Source organism: Leiobunum rupestre, chromosome 8, assembly GCF_980474605.1.
Source record: "Leiobunum rupestre chromosome 8, qqLeiRupe1.1.hap1, whole genome shotgun sequence".
NCBI classification, from domain to species: Eukaryota; Metazoa; Arthropoda; class Arachnida; order Opiliones; family Sclerosomatidae; genus Leiobunum; species Leiobunum rupestre.
The window spans coordinates 19,592,321-19,618,612 of NC_143391.1; the positions used below are offsets into that span (position 1 = coordinate 19,592,321).

A 26,292-nucleotide genomic window follows, 5' to 3' on the forward strand; every position below is an offset into this window, starting at 1 on the left:
AGTTTTTTTTTAATTCCCCGAGTTGCCCCTGACTTTTTTAAATAGTTTTTAAATTTCCGAGATTTCCCAAACTTTCTTTAATATATATTTTTTAATTCCCCGAGTGGCCCTTGACTTTTTTTTAAATAGTTTTTAAATTTATCCGAGTTGCCCCTGACTTTTTAAATAATTTTTAAATTTCCCCGAGTATTCCCAAACTTTCTTTATTAGTTTTTTTTAATCCCCGAGTTGTCCCTGACATTTTTTTAAAATAGTTTTTAAATTTCCTCGAATTGCCCCTGACTTTTTTATAAAATAATTTTTAAATTTGCCCGAGTTTTCCTTAACTTTATTTAATAGTTTTTTTAAATTCCCCGATTTTCCCCGGACTTTCTTTAATAGCTTTTGAAATTCCCCAAGTTTCCCCTGACTTTCTTTAATAGCTTTTAAAATTCCCCGAGTTTCCCCTGACTTCCTGTAATAGTTTTTGAAATTCCAGGAGTTTCCCTGACTATTTCTAAATAGTTTTTAAAATTCCCAGAGTTTCCCCTGACCTTTTCAAAATAGTTTGAAATTCCTGGAGTTTCCCCTGACCTTTTCAAAATAGTTTGAAATTCCTGGAGTTTCCCCCGACCTTTTCAAAATAGTTTGAAATTCCTGGAGTTTCCCCTGACTTTTTAAAAATAGGGGAAACTCCAGGAATTTAAAAAACTAACTTTTTTAACTAGTTCTTAAATTCTTAAAATTCACCGCTTTTCCCCTGACTAATTTTAAAATTCCTCGCCTTTTCCAGGTACTGTGGCAACTCTGTTCAATATCTTTAAAATTTCCAACAGGCATTTCAAAATTTTTATTTAGAATAGAGATTTTGTAGGACGAATTGTTTTGATAGTCGTATTAAATTAAATATCAAGTTAAATTTATACGATATTAAAGACCGCATTTGGACGATTACTTTACATACATGAAGTACATTTTAAGCCAAAGCCCAAGAACTAGTAATCGTAAAAGTACGCAGTCACAATTTCTGAGTTACAAAAAACGTTTTTCAATTAGGTTAACAAAACATAAATTTTGACTAAACTAATCAAGGAATTCAGTAAATACGAGCAGCCTACGTGTCCAGCAAATATAATTTGAAACGGGGAGTTGTCTACGGGATTGAATTCTTTTTTTATTACAAAATCAGGGATTTTTGGATTTGTTAATTTTTACCCAATTTTCAACGGGATGTTGTCCAATATCAGATCCCTCAGTTAAAAATTAGGGCGAAATCCAAAATCAAAGTTATATATATGGCAAAAATCGGTATGTTCCGTGGCTTTTGGAAGACCAATAGATATTTTCTCTCGGGATCCAATCACGCGCAAAAGGGGGGTTTTTTGGAAAACGCTCTTCTACAAAGAACGCGGCCCTAAAGATAGACACTTTATCCAGACGAAGCTCGCTTCGTTGGAGCATAAAGAGAAGGAATATCAACACGGGCAACAAACGCGGTAACTAGAACCTAGAACCATTATGTAGAGCGCGTATCAACGGAACGTTAGAGCCGAAAAGCGCTTAAATAAGATACCAGCGAAAAAGAGAGAAAGATAGGGAGAAAACGCACTAAACTTCGTTTCTTTTTTTATAATCCACAAAAAGCTCGTTCCAGAAAAGCGCATCAACTATACGAGTATAAGAAATAGAAAAGGCTGGCGAATGTAAAAGAGAAAAACACGAGTGTGTAGGGTCGGGAAGCGGAAACAAAATTTCAAGCATGGAATAGGCGTACCGAATGTGTTTTCAATGTATTAAGCGCTCCCTTATTTCGGAATACAAGCGAGGATTCCTTAATGTACTAAATAAATATAGCCCGGAGCGTGTCTCGTTATGTCGTATTTTTCAATTTTATTACGTCGTAGTCGAAACCTAACGTATAAAAGTTGTCGACTTAATAGAAACAACCAAAGTATGTTTGGAAAATAGGCGAGGTTGAGTTACGTCTAAATTTCGGGGTTATTAATACATTATCATTTAAGCCTTTGTCAGGCGATTACGCCTAAATTTAGTAGACCAAGGAGTATCGTACCTTAAGCGATTAAAGCGCGACGTAACCCGAGCTACCGGCCACCAGTACAAAAAATTGCCGTAGAAATAAGAAACTGGGCAATGTATGGCGGGGCTAGTTAGGCTCGGGCCATCCGCAAAATAATAAATACGTTGCAATCGTGCTAATGCTTCGATCAGACATGCAGGCTACGCTCGGCCGCGCTCATTCTAAGGAAGAGCCTGCTAGTAAAAGCGAGCCCTATAGCGAGAGAGAGAGAGAGAGGAATCAACGATTTTCTTTCGGTAAGCACACACGGCGCGCGGCTAGTAGGGTTAAGGAAAATAAGGAACGGGAGAGAGAGAAATGTAACGTAAGACCAGATATAGGCCACAACCCTTTTCTTCTTCCTTCATCATCCATCCTCATCACGCGGGGGGCGCCGCGTCGGGAGGACGGAAACCAAAATCCCAGAAATTGGCGCGCGCGCGGGGCTAAAATTTCGGCGATCGCGAGGGCTTTCCCTCACTCGCGCGGTTCCCGTATTTTGATCACATAGCCAATGTTACTCATCTAGAAGTCTACCAGGGAGAATAAAGGCATTACCCAGCTCTTAGGGAACAAGAATATAATCCACCGCGCTGGTACGAGATACGGAATATACAAGCGTTCTTAGCCCCATCCCCAACCCGTTCCTTTCCTCGCTGCGAGGCCTAACGAAAAAGAACCCGCGTTGCTTCTATAAGAAAAGGACTTATTCGGCGGTGCCATGATTATTCCCGACGCCTTCGCCCCAGTAATAACCCCTTCCCTGCTTTGCCTACAGTTTCATCTCCCTCTTCCGCTCCTCCGCATCCATCCCCTCTTATCCATTCGCGCCTGCAGAGATAGCCAGCCAGCCAGCCAGGAAACCCGTTGATTACATTTTATTCAAGACCGCCCGGATAAGACGAAAGGGGTAAAATTCAAGGGGGGCTTGCCGGGAAAAAAGAAGGACGCCTAGTTTAGAAAAACTCAGCTGACTGCGAGAACGAAGGTTCAAGAATACCGAGGAAAAGCGCGGTGTAAACTTTCAGGTAAGTTCTATCTCGAAAGAGAGAGAGAGAGGCGTTGGGGGCGATGGAGATTCCAAAAGAAGTGGAAGAGGGGAGGGAGTCCTCAATCAATAGAGAAGGTTTCCATAGCAACCGGCTTCGCTACGCGCCGACGTTCTATCAACCTAAGAGAGAAATATGGCGCGGGCAGGAAATATTCCGGCGAATACGCAGATGGGATGGTAATGCGACGCACCCTAAAAGTGGGTGTGATGCAAATTCTGCGCAGGCGTTTATTCCGCGTCCCCTCCGACGGCTCAGCATCTTTGCCTATCGCCGAAGAATGGGGTTAAAAAAGGGAGAAGAAGGAGTTGGACATCTTCGCGAGTTGCGCGATGGAAAGCCACTCGAATCGGCCAACGATGGAATGGGGAAACGGACCCTTCTCCCGCATCTCGAAAAAAGTAGCAAACCGATTTCTGGAATATACGGAATAGAAGGGAACGGGGGGATATCTAAAATACGACTATAGGAAGGGCTCAGCGAAGCTTCAAACAGTCTCGGAGGGCGGCGGTGGTGGGGCGCCAAATGGGGTGGGAGGCCGTGCTAGCTAGCGAAAAAGGGGTTGGAAAGAGCGGATTCCCCCTGAAATCCCTTTTTTCGGCGCAGCCAAAGGTTATAAGAAACTGTTCCGGGGTGATGTAAAAAAAGGGGCCCGACGACGTGGTTGGCTACTCTTCATAGCGGACAGGGTGGCTGAAATAAAAAGAGGGGGGCCAAATCAGGCTTCAAAATCGGGGGAGGGTGCCACTTTTTTGACTAAGCAGAGAACGCGAACGGGGGGATGGAAAAGGCAAAGAAGCCTTTTTTCTACTTTGTTTTAAAGCGAAAAAGAGGGGGGGACGCGTCTGATAAAATGTTCGTAAAGGAGAGGGGGGGGGGGACCGGGAATAATATCGAACCGGTGACGTAATGCGCGGATCGGAATGGAATTCAAAAAGGGGCGCGCATAAAAGGAGGAGACTCGCTCCAAATAAACGGCCAATAGGGTTGACGACTTTGGCCCCTTTTTTTACAATCCGGGGTATGCGCGTTCAAAATTCTCCGTTCTACAATTTTAGAGAGAGCTCCGAGATCTCATCTCGGCGGAGAAGAAGGGATAGGGAGAGACGAGCCTATGTAAACGGGGAACGCGAACGGGAGGTGGAGACTGCGATATTATTAAAATGGAAAAGGGGGGCGGGAGGCGGGGGAACGAAAATTCGATATAACAAAGCTTCGGCGATGGCCTTTTTTATAGCGAGTATCGGGGGGGGGGGATGAAAAAAGGGGTGAAAAGAGAACACACCCCTTTTCCTTACTACTACCACTTTGGACTCCGATATACCCGAGTCTTTAAGGCTAGTTGACATTTTAGTAAAAGGCCAGGTAGGGGGTAAAGTTAATACGGTACGAAGCGCGATCCGGGAACTGAGCCGCTTTAAAAGTAAGCCCTCTCTGAATGGGAGGGAAATTTCATCAAAACTTTTTTTTATTATATTTCATAAGAATCGAAGTTTCGAATAAAGAGAGTTAAGATCGCGATAAATGTATAAAGAAATATCCCCGACCGGGTGCCGAAAAAATGGCCGCCGATATATAGGGTGAAGGTGATCAGAGTCGGAAGCCAGCTAGGAAATAGAAAAGTAGGGGATTGAAGGTGCCCCGAAAAACTCCGCTACTACGAAACTTCGCGTTACGCGACAAACTTTACCCCATCCTAACCTTAAAATGTACTCCCAGGTTAAACTTTACAAAACGGTAATACCGCGTTTCTTCCAAGCTACCCCTACAATGCGGGCTTCCCGTCCGAATTCGGGGTAAAAAAAATCAACCCCAAAAAGGAAATACTTAGAACCGCCACGCGCGTTATCACTTTATGGCCCCCCCCCCCCCTCCTCCTCGCTCTCTCTTGGTATAAGGCTTATTTTATCCCGAAAATAGCGGCGGCGCTAAATCCACTATCACTGCAGGCTGCCCGCGCCATCATCTCTTCTCCGTAAAGTCGCCTTTTCTTAAAACGGTCTATATCTGAGAGTGAGAGAGCGAAACATATTTTAGGATAAGACTTAAATACGGGGACGCCGCCAAATACAATTGAAAGTGGCGAGAATGGGAAGAGAAACTTCGAGGGGAAACGCCAAATATTATACCGCGCAGTGGCTTTCGTATAAAAATGACGAAAAATAAATCCAAAAGCACTCGTAACCAGCCTGTTTTTCAGACGTAAGGGCTTAGGGGTAACAGTCAAAAATGCATCTGGATTTGTAATGGATCAAAATCGGACGCTATTTCGTATTTCCGACGCTACTCGTTCTAGAGCGCTTTAAACGTTAACTAGGATCAAATGTTAAAAAAAAAATATTCGGCGTTTTAGGAGGATTTTCGAAATGTAATAAACTTTCTGTTTTTGAATAGTTTTACCACTCCGCGGAAGTAGAGTTGAGGTTCATTTCGGAATCAAGAGCGCCCTTCACTATCCCAATCTCCGAATTTCCTATTCAATAGGAGTGAACCACGCTCGTTTCTTATCTACGAACGGGAAGGAGAACAAAAAGAAACCGTAATGGACTCCGAGAACAAAAGAAACCTTACGAACGAGAGCGGCGCGTTTTAGGTAAAACAGACTATACCCTTTCCCCTACCCTCGAACTAGCTATTAGATGACAGGGGCTCCAAATCCTCTATATTAGCCGATCGTTTTAGTCCTATTAAGCGCGGTTTACATAATTAAAACCTGAAAGTTATTTATAGCAGAGACAAAAAATGCGCGAGCGTCGTAGGCGGTATTGAAATTAATCGTCCCTGGCGGGGTCCTCCTAGACTAAAAAATAGCGCTCGCCTCGAAATTTGAAAGGGCCCAGACGAGAATAACGTAAGCGCCCTTGGGAGGTGACGATTCAAATACCACTCTCTCATACTGATGAGCGAAAAAAGGCGGCCAGACAGAGAAAACGTCCCGCCGACAATTCGTCTCTCGTTCAATCACCGGAGAAAGTTTTTAGCCACTCCACCTCAGCCATAAAAACCTAAGGGGAGGGATAAATTGCTAATTCGAAAGAGTCAAAAAATAATGTATTTCCATAAAGAAACGAAAGCGATTTTTATTAATTTGTAAGCCCCAGAATGGCCAAAAAAAATCTTTTTTTTCACTTTGTTTTTTATTTTTTTTTAGGATAAAAACGCCGGTGGAAAAAAAGGTGGCGCGTGATTCGGGGACCTTATGGAAGACACGTCTCACCCTTACCTTACGTAATAGGTTTAAAAAAATTGGGTAGGCGCGGTAAGAAAAAATAGACGAGTGGGAAAGATAGGCTCGGAGTTGGCAGGCGCGTAGAAGGATACAAGGCGAACTGGCCAAACGACTATTGAATACTAAACAACGTCGGACCAGGAGAGGGCAGCGTCGAGGAAGCGGTCACTAAATTTCGAGCGAGGTTGTAAGCCGATAGTTCCACGAAAGAGGGGCAGACTAGCAATGGCGCGTGTTGTAGACCTTAAAGTAATAGGGGTCCGTATTGGAGGTGGCTGGCGTCAAATAGCCCATACATGTAGATACACGGCCTGACCCCCTTGTCCGAGCGCGCTTAAGAGAAAGGGGGTGAAAGAGAGCCGCTCTAATGATGATGTACCGAGTAAAACGGCTACGCTGACCACGGACTTAGTTACCATGGCAACGCGGAGGGGTTTCGAACGCGTGGAGGGATGGCTAACGTTCGGCGGACGCGAGAACTCCGCGACGTCCTCCCGAACGCGTCGGACGGGTTTCGGACGTCGGAACGAACTAGTTACGAAGTTTCGAGCGACGAGTAGCTTAAGAACTTTGAGAGCCGTCATTCCGATGCGGGAGAGGAGAGTCTGATGGAAATTCGTGGAGCAACGCGATTCTCTCCATCCTCCCGAGTCCCCATCCTCGTCCTTAGCACCCCCCGCCGTTCGTATGGTCAGTCTATCGTCCACCCCCTCTGGCCCCAATTCTAAATCCAAGCGGCCTGTTTTTCCAGGGGACCGAGAATTTTCCAGCCATAAGCATTGTTATCGTCCATTGCAAATGTATAATAACTTCCTTTCCGAGGCTTAGGAGCCATAAACTAGGCGGAGAAACGGCGGAGGGTGGCGTTGCGAAAGAAATAAGGAGGGGGGGGGGGTTTCTCTACTACGGAATACATTTCGAATTGGAAAAGCTTACGAGGCAAATAGATTCGGCGAGCGGCCGAGCTAACGGCGCCGTCCATACATTAAATCCAACACTAACGATACGTTTGCTTATCGAGGATACGAGTCTAGCGAAAGCGAGATTTGCCCGAAGAAAGAGATATATACACTGTATATTATATAGGTGAGGCTTAAAACCTTCTTAACTTAGAAGGAAATTCGTATTCCAAGCGCGACGTTTTTAAAGTAGTGGAAACATTTGGAAGAGTCGATCCGCGAGTGCTTTTTTTATCCCCTCTCGCTTCCTTCAACTTGCCGGCATTCAAATGGACGCTAAAGTACCGTAAATCTAAGGCTACAATACCGCGGTAAATCTAAATAAGTAGCAGCAACCCACGTATGAACTATTTTAAAGTTCGTTCCGACTCTCTTTAACTTAGAGAAGAACTTTTTCGAAGGTTTATCTTTAGATTTCCGTAAGTTCGGAATATAAGGTAAATCTAGTCGCGGGAAAGTACAAAATACCTACATTCAAAGATGAGTGCGGAGAGATAGACCCCATTGGAAGAAGAAAAAAAGGTAAAAGCCGTAGGTTTTTCAAAAGAGTCTAAAAAGATGGTCAAAATACGGCTGAAAACGCGAGCGCAAACTTATATAAAAACGTTTTCCTTTTATTCGTATTGCCGAAGAAAACGAGGCAAAAACCCAGAGCACTATTGGGAGTTTCAGTCTCTTCTCTATACGCACGCAACGCCAAAAAAAAACCACCCAAGGTTGGAAGACGATAAGGTGTTTTTTTCTCTATCGAAAGTTAGCCAATGCGGGTTGGGTTGGTAAAGACGCTTAGAATTTTGTATATATCTTCGAAATGGAGGTAGATAGATTTTGGCCCAACCAACTCCAGGAATCTTCGCTTCGCCTGGCGACTCACGCTTCTTTGGCACTATACATAAATGGAGGTATATATATATATATATATATATATATACTGGCGCGTGTACTCTGGTTCCTAGGGTGTTCCGCCAAAGCGCTTTCCAAAATAAGGCAGGGCATTTTCGTGAAAACGGAGAAATGGGGTACGCGGTGGATGAGTTGTGACGGATTTCCACTTGGAAGTTGAATCCCGATCGTTCCAACGAAGACTTCACCGACGGTCGAGGTTTATTTCTTAAATGTCCGTAAAGGGTGGACAAAATGAGGGGAACCGTCGCGGAAAAAAGTCCCAGTTCCATTACGGAAGATGGCGTTGGTGGAGTTTTATGTTTGATACGAATGTTGCCGGACTACTTAGGCAGTTTGATATTTGTTGGCATCCTTTTAAAGGCAGTGTTGCCTCGCGTATAAGCCAGCCACCGTCAAACTAAGAGTACCTGATTTTTTTTCTATATCTTTTCGAAGCCTGCCTCTATGGCGAACTGTTTTCAATGAAAACCTATTTGGATGTACTGCCCAATGGAGCGGCGACATAGATCTTTATAAGAGTTTACGGTGAATAAACATGTCCAAACTTTGGGGGAGCTTTATATCACGCGCATTAAATAAAGGTTCCGTCTCGAGCGCCATCCACCGAATGCCCGGGTAACCAAAAGAGAATCGAAGGACGTTCGGAAAGAGAGCGAGAAAAAAAAACCATTAGGCCGGTAACATAAATATAACGGCCAAATAGTCCCTGGGAAGTGACCAAAAATATATATACACATTAGACGCGCTTCGATAAATATTTGAAATTTTGTTAGAGGCCCGCTCCTAAACAATATCGGAATTTAAAAGGGGTTCGTCGCTATCTAGCGTAAACACGCATATCGTAGTGTATAGATGGAATTGCTTGGCGAAATGTCGCCGAGGTTATGTCCAGCCAGCGCTGTCGGACAAATTTAAGAGGGCGCCGCTACGAACGATGACGTGGAAACGAGTGGGAGTCTCCTTCGACAAATGATAAACTCCGAAAAGCATCCCGAGTCGCGGGAGAATGAAAACGAGGCTATCGAGGTGGCGGACCGCGTTACTAGATGGCGCGAAAGGCGCTGAAAAATGGCCGTTCCATACGTAGCGACAAATAGGCTGCACTCGAAGTGACGGTAACGAACTGGAACATCAGAGACCTACACCGCGAGCATCCCTCCTATCATTCTCCCGGCGAAAAACGCCACGTTGGTCATCTCCACTAGTGTACCAGAGTTATTAGCAATGAACAGAAAGGTTACTTTGCACTTCAAACGAGGGCGGAGAGAAGGTACCGTCTCTACACATTTAATATCAAACCGATTAATACGGAGGGACGGCCATTAGTCTCTCCGTTTACTCTATCTGCGCGATACACACCAGAAAAAAAACAGGGGTTCTCTCCGGGGGAACACGCGGACCACCCAAAGAGCCCTGTCCGTTACGGACAATGATCATCGATCGCTCTACGACTTTCGCTCTACAATTAAACATTTAATTTCTCAGATATCGTTATAAATAAATCCCCCAATTTTTCGAAAATAAATACAATTAAAAATTAAATCCTTCGAAACTAAAAGACAATTTAGATCAAGTATTAATAGTCATATTTCACCTGTCAGGAAATTCGGTGCCAAAACAAGCCTAGTAGCGCCATCTATAGAAATCGATAAATCTTTAAAAACTTGATGTTTCCCCGCGTTCAACAGAACGGCCTGAAGTGGAAAAGGTTGAATGTAAGAAACAAAGAGAATGGAGCAGTCAGGTGTGAGGTTCCAAGACAGGCGGCGGCGATGGGGTACAAAAGAAGAGGGGGAGGGGGTCACGGAGGGGTCAGTCTTGATACAAAGCTCCCGCAGCGCTCATTAAAGTCGTTGCTCGGGCCCGTGGCGTAATTATTCATGTCAAAAACTGGCCGCCTGGCGGGAGAACGGAGGCCAGCCAAACAAAAAGAGGCAGCGAACTTATTTCCCCGTAAGTGAAAGCAATGACTCTCGGCGGAATGGATTCATAATTTAAGAGCGAGAGAAAAAGACTTTTATGCAAGTATTAAGCTTTTACGAAAAACAAATCCCAGGGCAACGAGCTAGTAAGGACGGAGGTAACGACGTTACGGAATTGCGAAGGACGGAGAGTTTTATTTATTGGGATGGAGAGAGGGGAATAGGAATGAGTATTAATGGACGAAAACACAACATTTCGACTGTTTCCTTGATATCAAGAATTATTTCCTAAAAAAAAAGACAGGTAGTCGATACAAATGCTTTCAAATGGGCTTGTCAACATTCTCACTTGTTTTTTCAACGATTGGCTATCATTCAATTTACTTTACGCGCGTTTAAATTACTCAGTCATTTAAATGTATCAAAAATATATCCAGCTTAGGGTTGGCACTTGGCAAGAACCAGCCAGACAGGTTTAACCACCAAAAACAATCCATGGTTAAAGAACTTTTTTTTAATATTGAGAAATGAATTAGAAATATTGAAAATTTGAAATAATATTTATTTCAAATAAAAAATGCTAAATATAATAATAATAATCAGCTAGGCTAATACCCAAGGCACCACCCTAGGCCTAAGTCATCGAGCGACTTTTAAAGCCTTTTAATTCAGGTGGCCGGGTTACAATGCGTAGGAGGGTGGTGGCAAGCCCTGCAAGCCACGCGAGCCAATAGCTCCCTACACTAACTATTATCGTTAACCTCAACAAGTTTTTATGGAAGGGGAAACCGAAGATCTCTGGGGAAAACCCCTTAAACCAGTGGGGAGAGAACTTGCAAACTCAACGCAGAAGGATTTGTTCCGAGTTTTATAATATTCTGTATTTTTTATTTAAAAACGGAACTAAAACTTAACCTTCACTTTTTGTCGTCTGCTACGTCGTCTTACGAAGTAATGAGGGCTTGATATAAGCAATTGGGGGATCTTAAAATTCATTTTGCGCGTGAAAATATGCCACCACCTTGGGTATAAAAGCAGGTAAATAAGCCTGCTATACCTCACAGTGTAAAGGTACTTTGCCTCGCAAAAATTTAATTTTGAAATCAGGCAATTTGAGCATTTTCGAAGTAATGAGGGATAGATATAAGCTTGTTGACCACTTTTATTAATCAGGGTTCATACAATATTTCAAAAACCATTTTCCCTGATATTTCCAAGTTTTCCAGCGTAGTTTTGATTCCAGGTGTATTTTTTAAAACAATAGGGGTCTCTATAATGTTAAAAGCATTACTGTTACATTTTCTAATATAATATAGTCAAGATTGAACGTATGAATTCAATACTAAGTAATAATTTCAAAAATACTAAAACAAATTGCACATAATTTGGAGTTTTTATAATCATTTTCCATGATTTCCCTGATTTTTCAGGAAAATTTTCATTTTCCCTGACGTTTTGCTTTAAATAAATTTCACTGATATTTCCAGGTTTTCACTGATTTCCATGTTTGTATGAACCCTGTTAGTGGTTTTGACCGGCTTAAACCATACTGGATTTTAAAAAAAAGCTGGTTTTTCCCCAACCCTGATCCAGCTATACGTCTCCTGAGGGTATTACAAAAATAGGCCAAAACCCCTGTAGAAGTGTTCGACACGCAATACTCCCGCGTACAGGGAGAAACTAAATTACCAACCGGTTTTGTAAGACGGCATTTATTATTCATCCTTTATTTTTATTCAAATGCATCATTATCGATTCAAATTAGACGGATCAGATAAGATTAAGCGGGGGAAAGTTTAGAGCTAAAGGCGGGGGTGTAGCGTAAGTGACCGTAATAAAATTACCGTTCGTTCTCTTTTTATTCGGGCGGAATCGGGGCGAGTTAGCGACGGAGATAATTTAAGAACCGCAATTGAGTTTATACGTCGTAGCAATGACACCGCACATATGGCCGACCAAAGAGCGCTCGCCCGTCTCGCTATACAGACTGCGAGCGCTCTTTCGCCCATTAAAATGATGGCGCGGATGAAGAAGACACGGAACAAAATAAGATGGTGCCGACGCTCTAGAAGAACAGGAAGCAGAAGGGACGGACGGGTGGGTTCTTCCTCGCTGCCGAAGCGCCACCAGTGGCTCGAAAGAGAACCATTACGGCCTTCCAAGACTCTGGCGTCTCCGACACATAGCCCTACACAATGACGCGCGCCCTGAACTGAAGAATACAGCGCGCCGAGGAGGCCATCATGTTGTAAAATTGCACTCCAGCGCCCTCTCTCCGCGAATACGTCTACCACCCCCTCCTGGACAAATCCGATTCCAAGTCCGATACTAGAAGGCCGAAATTAAGGGGGACCAACGGACGGAATACGACGGTCACTCCGCCACTCCGGGACGAATCGAGACGGCGCAGACTGTACCGTTATCGTCCTGCCGGGTGCACTTTCAACTAAGGACAGTCTCAACTTTATATAGAAGTTGCGTAAGGAGGCTAGAAGAGGGGGGTGTAAAAAATAGACTACGCATCCCGTGGCACCCCCTTCATCCTAAAATTTTCCACCCGAAACCACCCACTCGCGGTAAAGGGCAGTAAGTCCACCGAGGGAGACCTTAAGCTTTCAAGAATCGATCTCTGTCCGTTGCTAAAAACTGCCCCCCCCCCCTCGCTCTTTTTCCACCCGCCCTTTATTCCTCGGTCCGAGAGTAGACCTAACTTATACTGTAGCACGTTCTTTACAAAGGCGCGTCATATACAGTTGGGCCAATGCCCCCCTCCGCCCACCCGCACTCGGTATAACTGGCCAGTCTAGCCTGCAAAGCTTCCCCCTTCCAATTTGACCCCCGCAGTATAAATCCCCCCTGGACTTAGCCCAATATAGCAACGGTCCACTGGTCAGTTTTGGCCGGCATGCGCGGAAGAGAGCGATTTTTTTTCCTTTCTCTTGATCCAAAAGAATAAAGAAGCGAATTTTTAGCGCGCCTAAAGAAAAAGTGTTTTTTTATATATACCTATATCGGTATATAAAACGCTACATCCCAGAAGATGGAGAAGCGGAATCTCCTACGGATCTTTTCACGCGGAAGCGGGCCGGGGATGGACACAACAATGGCCCCTGCCAAATATAACGGTCACTTTTTCAGACGCGCATGGTCAAACCAATATTCTAAAGTCGTCGATCGATTGATTTTTGCGAGGGATAGGCTCACTCGCGTAAATAATAATTTTAAATTTAATTTATAAAACGATTATTTACGTGTAGCCGTAATACAGATATTAAAAATCGTTTTACAATCTTCAAAATTCAATGACTATATTAAACAGGGTGTTTCAAAAGGTTATGCAAAGGTTTTAAGGAGTTGTAGGGGAAGAGTTGAGAAGTATGCCTGTTTTTTCCCTATTTTCGTACGATGAGTTAAAAGAGCGCCAGCGAGCTTCAAAGTGTGTCCTACTAGCCCCTGGAAGTAGGCTGCAATAAGCGCAAAACCAAGCAGCAAGGACTTTAAATACTGTTGAAGTTTACTTTTTAACGCTGGTTACCTCGATTTGTTTACCAAGTCCTTTTGCACCTATCACACGAACCCAAACCCAAACCTTAATGTTCGCGTTTCCCCGCTGCTTGGTTTTGCGCTTGTTCCAGGGGCTAGAAGGCCACATTTTGAAGCTCTCTGGCGCTCTTTTAACTCATCGTAGGAAAATGGGTAAAAAACAGGCATACTTCTCAACTCCTTAACATTTTTGCATAACCTTTCGAAAACACCCTGTATATTACGGGTTAATTTTAACTCATATCAAGACTCATTTTTAATAAAGTTAAAAATATTTGTTCAGTTGAACACCAACACTCGCGTTAGAGTCTGTTAATATCCAACAATTTAGACTCTTTTATAAGTTTCAGTGGATTTTTTCACTTGACTTTTGTCGAATCTCGGACAGTGTCCGCCGGTTCAATAAAAGGAGCCCGCGGAAGTCGGTGAGGGGGGGGAGGACAAAGGGTTCGTGGAGGGGCGGGTGGACAGTGTCCAGCGAGAGGGGTGGTATGGCGATTAAATGCCAGTAGTGGCGCTTTAAAACTTCATAGAAAAGGAGTGATGGGATCGAAAGCGGGGCGGGTGGAATGGCGGGCGGACTAGATGCTGTAGGTGGGGAACGGGTGATGGCCAATTGGCCACGTTCGAAATTGGGCGAGAGCAATAAAAAGTTGCGGAAGAAGATGCGCCTCTGGTTTGTGGGAGAGGACGGACGAAGATAGTCTGGCGGAACGACTGTTTACCGCTCCTAATTGGTCGTAGACGATTTAGATTGATGTACTCCTCTAATCGGAACGGATTACTTCCCCCCCCCCCTTCAATGTCCGCCGTCATTATTATCCGCTCTTTTTCTGCCCCTTTTGTTTCCTATTCTTCGTCAAAGTTACGCGTTACTAAAACAGAGCCGCTCTACCAATTCTAAATATAAGATAACGATACTAGCTTTTGCAATAATAAATTAACTTGTTAGTAGGCGGGGGTACTAGTTAACGTAAATGGACTAACCCTACTGACTGGGAAATAAATATAATAGCTAAATTTTATAAATAAATTACAGGGTTGCCACAAATTTTGAGATTCAAATTCCCTGTTTTTCCTCACCATTTTAAGAGATTTTCCTTGACTTTTTAAGGCCAAATTTTTATTTTATATTTGACTTTTATCAGAAGTTAATAAAATTTAATGCACTTATATTTCAGTAAAAAGGTTATTGCAATGTTGAAAAAATTAGCCAAACTTTCAAGGAAATAAATGATAGTCATAGAATTTGTCATAGATCTGGTCTAAAAAATAACCTTAAAAAAGTGCCAAGTTAAAATTTAATTCCCTGACTTTTTACAAATTCTACAAATTCCCTGACGTTTCCCTGATTTCATTGACGTGTGGCAACCCTGAATTAGTTATAGCAAATAACGTAAATTTGCTAAATTAATTTTTGCCAATGCCAACGTAATATTTCAATCAGCCGCGAATTCAAAAGGATAAAATTGACTCACCGTATCGCGCAACGTCGTAAGGCTCATGCGTGGACAGTTTGAGCAAGGAGGGACTCAGACTTGAATGTTGTTTACCTGTCGAAATAAAAACTAGATTCAAATATACTTAGTATAAAAACTTTTAGTAATCTATGAAACCTATACGCAAAACAACGAGAGATAAATAGATTAAGACTTCATATATTCATCGATTCCGTTAACCTAGAAGTGCAAATTCAAACAGGACCGCAAAGAAACGCGGAAAGACCGTCCCACGGCCATAAATTGATATCGTCATAAATTTCCATCACCCCCCCCCCTTTGTAAGCGCTCCCCCTTTCTGCTTGTACATCCCCATTCCCAAAACCCGCCACAATCCAGTCTTACCAGTTCCGTAATTCACGAGCCACGTAATCATCGCGACGGTATAGTAAATAATTTCTACATAGGCTTCGGAAAGCTTATTTAAGACGCGCGAAACGCCTAGCGTTGGAGAACGGCGTCAGTGTCTCCACCTATCGCCTTTTCGGCTAAGCTAATCATTTTTATTCGTATAGTGGCCTTTACGCTCGCCGGCTCCGTAATAATAAAAAGTATAGAAAACGCGTTAAGAGATGAAACACAGGGTTCCTTGTTACGAACGCCAAAAAAAACCTAAATTACGCGTAGGGAAATGAGGCACGCATATTCATTAAGAGCCCCCGTCGTGATAACGTCAACAAGGCGTAAAATTTGCATGTTTGACAAAAGAGTATTACAAAGTAACGAGGTTTTAATGGGGGGAGGGAACGAATCATTTGATTTAAATAATCATTTGCATAAAAATGTATTCACGCCAATTTTAAAACGTCGCGGTGTAGAGAAGATTCAATCTTTTATTTATTTTTTATAATAAAATTTGAATATAAAATTGTGTAATTAAATGCCCGTTTTTTCGTAATAAAAAGGATACAATTTAAATAAATTAAAACCGTTAGTTACAGTGAAAATATCGATTATAGCCGCAAGATTAAAAATGTGTTATATTAAATTGCAGTTAAACGACAAATCAACAAGATGTCACGGACATTTAAGTACATTAAATATATTTCAAATACAGGGTGACCAGGAAAAGGCTTGTAAAATTTTATAGGAAAATTAGGAATTCTAGAGGCGAATTATAGGAAAATATAGAAATAGAAATAAGCGAATTATAGGAAAATATAGGAATAGTAATAAGCGAATTATAGGAAAATAAAGAAAACTAAATAGGAAAATAATAAGGTAACTACTGCATATAGGTATACTTTGACTCGAATCACCTAGAATATTGATAATTGTTTGTACACTGCTTTCTTGCATTATTGGATCACTTAGCGGGTTTCAAGATTGAGTTCGAAAGGGTCAGTTTTTTCACACGTACTTAAAAAATTATCATTTTCAAAAGATCGTGAAATTATAGGAAAATATAGGAAAATAGGTGAAAATAAAGGAATTTATAGGAAGGCATTAAAAATATAGGAAAATATAGGAAATATAGGAAGTCTGGTCACCCTGCAAATATGAAATTAAATTTGAATAAATTTTCAATCATCTTGTACATAAACCCAAGAGGAATTTAATTGAAAATGAATTTATCGAGTAACCTGGTTTTGGACCTAAGGTAGCGAAACGCGAACACCTTAATGTAAATTAATTTTTAGACAAACCGAATTTAGTTACTTGGTTTTGGAAATAAGGTAGCGAAACGCGAACACGTTAATTTAAATTAATTTTTAGACAAACCGAATTTTTCGAGTTACCTGGTTTTGTAAATAAGGTAGCTAAACGCGAATTAGTTAGTTGGCACCCGTATTAAATTCAAATATGACAATAGCGAGTACGCGGGTTGCGGGGTCCCGTGAATTGGCCAGAAATCCCACTTAAAATTTAAATTTCTTAATTCGACCGAAAACGTTGTTCAGAATGATCAGTACTAACTAAGAATATAATATTCAACCAAGTCTGTCTTAATTTAAAAAAGTATGTAGATTTAAAGTCGGATATCGCCAAAACTCACTAAAATGGGAAATTACCAACTTAAGGGCCCACTAAAAGTTTCTTAGCGGGCTGATATTTCCTTTCGAAGAAAATAGCCCTGGCCCTTCTAATCCTAATTGTTTGAGAGTTATGTGGAATACGGCGGCATCGGCTACACTATACGTGGTCCCAGTGCATTTAAATCCTAAAAAATATATATCGATTTAAAAAAAAACTTTACAACGACGGATGCTTCATGGTAGTAATTTCATTTTAAAAACACTTATTATATTTTTTAAATAAAATTACTACCATGAAGTATCCGTAGTTGTAAGGTTTTATTATTTTAAATCAATCAAAAGCATGGTAAAAAAATTGAACATATACGATTATATAACGATATTTTATAATAGCCCCCTTAAACCCAATACTCAATAATGCGTCATATTAAAATTAAATTGATAACAGGGATAATCCGAAACTGATTCGCATTTCGGAGTTGTTAAAATGAATTTTCCAAGCGTGTAATTATTAAGTTATTTTATATTCAAAGTTTAAAACTATTTCCCGTTTATAAGGAAAGAATAACATTTTTGATCACGCAATATTTAGATATAGTTTAATCAAATTTAAATTAAATCTTATAACATATAAGAAGCTAAAAGACTGTGTCACTAACCCAAAAACACTAAAATTAGCTTACGACATTTAAAAAATATATAAGAGTAAATTGAAAAAGTGTCAATATTCATAATTTTGGAAGTGCTAAATTACTTGACGATTAAAAGGTCAAAATATAATTTACGAAATTGGTAGATTTAATGACAGCGGTAGCAGCTCACCCAAATCGAGCTAGCATTGGCTTAATCCAGCTTACTTTATAATGATTTCGTTACGATTTTTCCAAGCGTATCATAATCCTAAATATATATGTTTACAGATTAATTTATTCAAGGACATTTTTTTCCTGATTAAAGGGAAATACCTTAAGCTTCTAAATACGGTGTCATCGAATCGGATTCGCCTTAATGACGATGAACCATAATTAAGAAAGATCGGATCAGTAACTGAGATTAGAAAAACACGCCTACTTCTATTTTAAGATCTTAGTTATTCTATACCTTCCCTACTTAAAGAATTCCGAAATACATCGATAAATTAAATATTTTTTGTATTCAATTTCACTATAACAGATGGGAAATCGAATTTATATAAATTGATATTTCAATTAAATATTTTCTGCCTGGATTTGATTTTTGATTTAAAGTTTCAATAAAAATGTATTTTTAGTTAGGGAAAATAACTGGCATGATGGTCGAATTTTCGACGACAGTTTTAGGGGACCAATGAGATTCTGAGCTGATTAGGTTTTAAGCTTAATCTTCGAGCACGAGCAGGGTTACCAGGGAAAGGCTTTGAAAGTTTTATAGGAAAAATAGGAATTTTAGAGGCGAATTATAGGAAAATACAGGAAACTAAACCGGCGAATTATATGAAAATATAGCACAATAAATAGGAAAATACAGGAAAAAATAATTATGTAATTATTGCATATCTGTATACTTTGACTCGAATCACCTAGAATATTGATAATTTTTGGTACACTGCTTTGTTGCATTATTGGATCACTTAGCGGATTTACAAAGCCCGTACATTTCAAGATTTTGTTTGAAAGTGGCAATGTCCTATGACACGTACAAAGTTGTTTCATTTTCAAAAACGCGTTAATTTATAGGAAAATAGGTGAAAATAAAGTAATTTATAGGAAGGCATTAAAAATATAGGAAAATATAGGATATATTGGAACTCTGGTCACCCTGCACGAGGGGAAAACGTTAAAAAAAGTAAACTTGAGATTAAATTTACGATTTATAATATAATATAGCATAAAGGAGAAAAGGGGGAGTTAAAAACGGATAACGGAATTTAGAATCCTCTCCTAAAATATCCAAGTACAAAATCCTATTATACGAAATTGCTTCTTTTTCGGTAAAGGTTTATGGCAATATATTTTTGCCGGAGAAAAGAGCGGGCTTACATCTTTTTCTCTTTATTTTGGAAAACTTGACGGAAATAATAATAATCGAATGAGAAAAGCTCCGAAACTAGGATGGCGTTTTTGATATTACCCAAAAACTAAATTCGTTGGCGCATTGCGCCACTTCTTTTGAGGAGAAAAGCCAGCGAAGAAGTATAATATCCGTTATAATGGCGCCGTTCGAGGCTTCGTTGCTTTTCAATATCGGAGAGCCATATTTACCCCGCAGTATTTCAATCTCTTTGGTTCGTTTTTTCCACCTTTTGTACGTTTTCAATCCATTAGTCCAAATTGCGTAGTCCAGATTCAGAATTCCTCTCTTATATTATATTCGCCGTCGATAACGCGCCCGCCTCGATCGCTTCTCCGCCATACGAGATACTGGCCACGTTGGAAAAACGTTTCCAGCCAATCTCTTCTCCAGCCGTTCTCCGGCCGCGGAATGGCTCTACATTGCATCAGTATTCGCTTTACCTGTAAGCGCTCCTCGATAGTGGAATCGGCCTTCACCCTTACCTCGTATTAAGGTTAAGAGCTACCCTGACCGTAGAGTTTGCGAGCCACTTTTCCCGGCGATAAATGAAAGTTTCGTAAAGCTCGCTTTCTACTCGTTAAAATGGCGAGCTTACGTAATATCACGAAGAGCGAATACAAATAAAAATAAAAGGGGTCCGATATAGAAGAGAACAGCCTCGCATGCACCAGCGGGGCCTTTTATATATATATATATATATATAGCTTAGCCAGGAAATTCTACCCCCTAATGTAACGGAATGAATTTTTTCCGAAAGCCAGTTTACGACGCCATTTTCTAAGTGTCACTTTATCATCGCGATGTCCTCTATAAAATCAAAGACAAGACCAAGAAACGCGACAATATTCCAAGTTAAGATACAATGTAACGCTTCGTTAGTTTTCACGTCTTACGAAGCGTCAAATACGTTACAGTAACCGCGAATTAAGAATCAATTATCTCCCACGTAGTTAAGATATCGGACAATGCTTGAAATCCTACAAAAATTATACGAAAAATATAGTCATCATTAATTTACACGCGGCTCGTACAAGACAGTAATCTGGCCGAGACAGCGCCGAGTATCAGATTCTGGAAGCTATGGTTACATTCAATAAGAAAACGTCCGACTGACAACTTCGTGATAGACGAGGCAGATTACCTTTATAGCGAAGCATCAACGCGGCTAGTTAACCGCATTAAACGAATTTCATTTGAGGCCCTCCGACTCCTTCTCTAACAAGCAAACTGCCATAGATGGTCCAGGTGTTTTTTTCCACTACACCGGAGTCATTGTCCACCACGAACGCGGTACTTAGGGAACTCGCAAACCTCACCTAGTCTCAAACTTAGTAGCTAGTCCCAGTTGGCTATCGTCTCTCTCTCTCTCTCGTTTACAGGCATCAGTGTGTGCCGTCGGATTAGCCAAGCATTACCTCGGAAGGTGCCCCTTCTGGAAGCGAATAAGTCTCATCAATCAAAAATCTACCTTTTGACGCGTGTATGGGCCATGCGTGAGAGGCCCAGCGTCTTGTCCTCCCGCGTTTCGTTGCTGAAGGCACACGGTTTCGAAATATGACCCTTTCCCCACTGGTAACCAAACCAGGTTAATTGACATCACGAACTAAACTATACACCTAAAGTTAATAAACTAAGATTTAGTTGAAATTGTTGGCAACACCGGAAACGGTTGAAGATTCATTATCCCCGTTAATGTTTTAATTTTTTAATCGAACTTAGCCATTGCCTACACCGTTTCAAACTCCCTGACCATTTTAAAGGCAAATATTTCTCATTTTGGAACTTTAAATTTTACTTTTATCAGATTTTAATCTTTTTACTTCACCTTTTATTTTAGATAATACAAGTTATAATTTGAATTCCCCGAATTTATATTCCTACTTTCAAATTCTCCGAATTTATATTCCTACTTTCAAATTCTCCGACTTTATATTCCTACTTTCAAATTCTCCGACTTTATATTCCTACTTTCAAATTCCCCGACTTTATATTCCTACTTTCAAATTCTCCGACTTTATATTCCTACTTTCAAATTCTCCGACTTTATATTCCTACTTTCAAATTCTCCGACTTTATATTCCTACTTTCAAATTCTCCGACTTTATATTCCTACTTTCAAATTCTCCGACTTTATATTCCTACTTTCAAATTCTCCGACTTTATATTCCTACTTTCAAATTCTCCGACTTTATATTCCTACTTTCAAATTCTCCAACTTTATATTCCTACTTTCAAATTCTCCAACTTGATATTCCTACTTTCAAATTCTCCAACTTTTCCCTGCTACAGTTCCCATTACGTATCTCCCTATACGGCAGGGGATAAACACATCTTTAGTTATAACAACGAAGCGGTTAAATTTATTAAAAAACAGACCTATAAAAAGAGTCTACACGGACCCGGCGTTTAAAAAATCATGTCAATAACTATCATAGACAACCGTAAATCGATCCGTAAAACGGTACAACCCATAATGCAAAACGGGCAATATATTAACCGTTAAAATTGCTATTTTTAGCACTAGTATTTTTTTTTTTTGGTAAACTAGGGGAGTTTTAAGAACGAATTCATTACTTGACAAGTATATAATCACGGTGGGATTTAGTGTAAAAAGCGTATCTTTCCTTTCTACGTAAAAATACGTGTTTTTTTAAAACGAAGCGGTACAGGAATTTCAAATTTATTAAATTACAGAGTACGAAATGCACGAGAAAGGTCTAACCCATTATTCCAGAAGTCGAAGAGAGACCCGGGGTGTACGCGAGCAATTTTCACCTCACCCTTCTGGGAAAATAAAGGGGGCAGAAGCGGGTAGGCCCACCGTTGTGTTTGTAGGTAAGTTCTTAAAATAAAAAGCTTTTCACGCCCCTGCCCCTTTTTATACTTAAAACGAAAACATCGAATGCCCCCGACGTCAAAACACTCTTAAGAAACGAGCTAGTTCTCCATCAACGTCAGGATGGGTCGAACACCCTATCTAGATTTATATATATGGAAAATAGGGATTTTATAATCAGACTCCGTAGTTGGAATTGGATGATTGGTATTTTTCGTAGTTGGAAAATTATAGAGAACGGTCTGGCTGGTAAGATATGGGCTAAAAGGGAATGCCCGGCCTTGGGCTTAACTTCCAGATGAGGGCGGACGTGCTCTAGGGAATACCACCCTTCGCTTCCATTAAAAAGCAACGTGGTCACTTGGGCGTCGTTCGAGTTATAACGGTGAGGAATTCGCGCGGGGAGTTAAAATTATTTAATTGAGTTTTTTTCTCAAGTTTATTCCGTCCTAACCACTCGATAGTACTCTTAAGTATAATAGCGTAACTCCGAAGGTGCGCGCGTAGTTCGAGGTGAGGGTAATAGCCGGGGGCAATTTCCAAATATTCGCGAAAAAGAAGCCAATATATATTCAGTTTGGTGGGAAAGTATAGTGGCGTCCCAAATAAAATGGCGCGGCCCATCCCACTCTTTCAGAATAAGGCGAATGAATAAATGACGGGGGTTTAAAACTGGCAACCGCAAAAGGTACCGTGAAAGTTTTCGACCATCAATGCACGGACACGAGCGATATATTCGATGGTCAACGGATTGATGGTTTATTTTCCGCAATGAAGAACAATAAACCAATTCGCATATTACATACAGGGAAACAAACCTTCAGAAACCGCCATCGAGTATCAAATTTTAATTTCGTATTTCTACACTAGATGACACCAGCGTGTATTTTTTTACGCAAAATTTGGAAAAAAAATTAAATTATTATAGTTATTATATAATTTAAGTGCTATTTCAAGCTGAAAGTTTGTATAAAATATTTTGGAAAATATAGTTATACAAAATTTCAGCTGTTAAATAACCACAATTTAAATTAGACTTTCGCGGGTTTTATCATTTTTGTTATTTCGGATTGTAAACTGATGACGCCATCTAGTAACAAGTAGATTATTAAAAATGTACACGCAATGGCGGTACCCCCGTAAAAGGGTCTTCTCCCTTCTTACACGCGTATTGATCAGGCAGACCGTGTCTGTTAAGAACCTTACTCACGAACGGGGAATATTCACGGGATATTATCCACCTCGAAGTCCCAAAGCGGCAATTAAAATTTCGATCCGCCTATGAAGATGGGCCTCGATTGGAATGAGTTAAGGAGCGCCGGCCAAATTCTCAACACGCCTAAGCCGAAGGAATGCGCGCTGTTGTTCGTTCTTTGTTTTCGCCCATAATAAACACCCGCTTAATAGTTTCATCGCCCCAAGCGTCGTTCGACGATCCTTAATATTCATAGTTTAGGAATACCAAAACGCATCAAACTTAGGACAGACTGTACCCTCCAAGTCAACGTCGACGAGTGTCGTCTGATCAGAAAGACGCCAAAGGTACCATCTAATACGCGTAGTACCGGCGAAACAAGTGGCGGGGTCGAAGTTATTATTTAACCCCACCCTAACAAGGGCATTGTACCCGTATATTCGCCATTGCCAATAACTTCGCTAATCGTTTCCTACAAACTTCTAAAGCGATCAATATCGTTAGGCGCTATTTTAAATACAAGGAAAAAAACAGTAATTTGAATAAAATCTCATTTGGAATTAAAATTCGCTAATATATAACCAATATTAATTTGTTCGAACCGAGAAATTAATGGCCACGGATCGGTTCCCAGAATCGCGAAACGCAAAATTCCGAAGAAAAAGACCCAATTTGTATTTGTTACGCAAGATTTCGCTAATACGAAAACGAGGCAAAACTCGAAAAGAAATTACATTTGCAAATTTCGAAACCGCATTTTTAGCAGGCCAACACCATTAAAGAAACCAATTAGAAACGCAAATTGTCATGTAAATTCGATGGCATGTAAATTAAAGGAAATGTAACTGTCAGGCGGCTACGTAAAGATACCAATAAATTTAGATTTTCCAAGAAAACCATTAATGACGGGAAAAGTGTCAGACGAATAATCGGTCTAGGATGTGGTAAACCGAAAATGGATCCTACCTGCGGTTCCCCAGTGTAGCAACGCTGCCGATGCTGCCGTGATCCTATTGGAACCACCATAAACCGACTGCATCACCTGAGAAAGACAAAATAAAAGAAACACCTTAGTCTCTACTTGTTGAATTTACAAATATAGAATCTGTATAATAATCTTACGGCTAAAAAACAATATACTTCAATTAAAATTATTTTAACTAAAGTAAGGGCAACAACGGTATAAAATTTCCGAAGTACAGTGTTCGGGCCGATGGCCAGATCTCGGAATGGACCAAAAGTCTCTTTCGCTTTGGGGCTTAAACAAAACAATAGCGATACGAGAAACTGGTTTTAACTCTTCTTATTACAAATAACTCGAAAGATATAAATAATAAATAAAAACCAGAGACACGTAGACATTATTTATAATAATACAAAGGACCGAAAATTGACGATAAAATAAAAAAGACCAAAATATGATTTGCCAATTTTACATTCGAGCCTCGAATTTTACGAAGCTTCTGGAAACTCGAAGCGCCGAGATGGTATATACCATCAAAAGCCGAGACATTAAAATAGCGTTTAATATAAATTTACGTAAAGATAACGCACGAGCCAAAATAATTCGTATAAATATGAAATACGGCCTATCGAAATAGCCAAAACTAAAAAAAGTGGAGATGGTAATTTTTACACGCCACGAACGTCGGGATCATGGCTCCGAGATGAAAGTCAACCTATAACCGAGGGGGGGGGAAATAGCGGCCCAGGGGTGGACGGAGGCCAAAAAGACCTTGAGATAAAAAAATCTTTAAAAGATGGAGGCAAAAACTAATAGAGAATGGAATGGGGATAAGTCTCGGGGAAGGAGGGGGGTCAAGGATTGAGATGAAGAAAGAGCTGTCTTCTCAGGGAGGTGTATTAGTGCATTAAGAAGTCATCTTTTTTCGGAAGGAGCCGGCGTCGCCATATTACATCTACCATTTTCATAGAAGAGGCGGGGGGGTGGAAGGGCACCCGTACGTGGACGAAATGGAAAATGAAGCGCGTTCAACAAAGAGCCCCTTGAAAGAAAAGAGAGCGACGGGCTACGGATGCTGTCAGCCGCCGGGGGAGCGAAAAAATGATGATCAGCTCATCTCTTCGAGGGAAGGACGCGCTCGGTAAGTGATACCAGGGAGGGCCTCCCGCCAAATTTGGATTAAAAAATCTCGCTACTTCGACGCGACGTTTTTGTCATTTAAATTTACATTTCATTCGACCACTTTTAAATACGAAGACGATTTACATCGACAATGTAGAAGACTGGTGACCTCCGTCTAAGATTGGATTTAAGATCGTAGTTTCCCTTAAGTAGGGGCAGCTCATTCATCATGTAAAATGTAATTATAATTTCTCGAAGGATATATCCCGAACTCACCATCTATCATATTTGCATTTGACGTGCTTCGCGTAGATTCCCAAGACTCCGGCGTACCAGAAAAAATAAGCGGACTTATTAATTAAAAATAAAATAAAAAATTCAACAGCCATCGCATCCGCCGAAGGGGAAAAACCGAAGTTAGACGTGGCCTTGGGAATAAATTCAAATTTACTGAGAGGTAAATTAAATCTTTAAATGAGTCGCTACGGAAACGCGCCCTAACACGCTATATCCAAAAACAATATTACGGATTCCATTAGACAAGATTGAAGAATACAATGAAAAGGAATGCATCTTCGAGAATCGAGAGAAATTGGAATTCTTTTTATTTTCTATCGTAATCTCTTCGATTTTAGCGCCTATGTTAGAGACAATAGCTATCAATAAACAAGGGTCGTCCTATCCGAGGAGGGGGGGGGGGAGGCACGGCTGAGGTCACGCGCCTCGGAGTTCGAGAATGCGGGATCGGGAAAAGGCCGAAAAAGTCTCAATCACAATCACCGTTTGATGGAGAGCAGACTGAGAGGAGGAAGAGACCCGGACCGAGCGACGGAGGGAACCGCGTCCAATTGGGTGTTTCGTACCAATAATACAAACTTCACCCGACTGGTTTATCTTCCGTCAAAGTGTCAAGTGGCGTAGGAGCCGGACTCTACACGCACCCGTATAACACCTCAAATGTTAAAAGATACAAAGATTGGCGAA

General features: G+C 40.9%; 1 protein-coding gene across 13 annotated transcripts in view; it reads right to left on the reverse strand.

Annotated features, from left to right (window-relative positions):
• The window catches only part of LOC149932663 (uncharacterized), a 234,450-nt gene that overhangs the window by 110,778 nt on the left and 97,380 nt on the right, over positions 1–26,292 (reverse strand). For 12 of the 13 annotated variants that reach the window (XM_090155711.1, XM_090155715.1, XM_090155713.1 and 9 more), the window contains 2 exons: positions 24,189–24,264; positions 15,143–15,217 (listed from right to left, as the gene is read on the reverse strand). In XM_090155711.1, the coding sequence (XP_090011837.1) occupies positions 15,143–15,217; positions 24,189–24,261 (148 nt within the window). In that variant the 5' untranslated portion in view covers positions 24,262–24,264. The remainder of the gene's footprint in view (positions 1–15,142; positions 15,218–24,188; positions 24,265–26,292) is intronic. The other variant, XM_090155710.1, reaches the window with a different exon arrangement.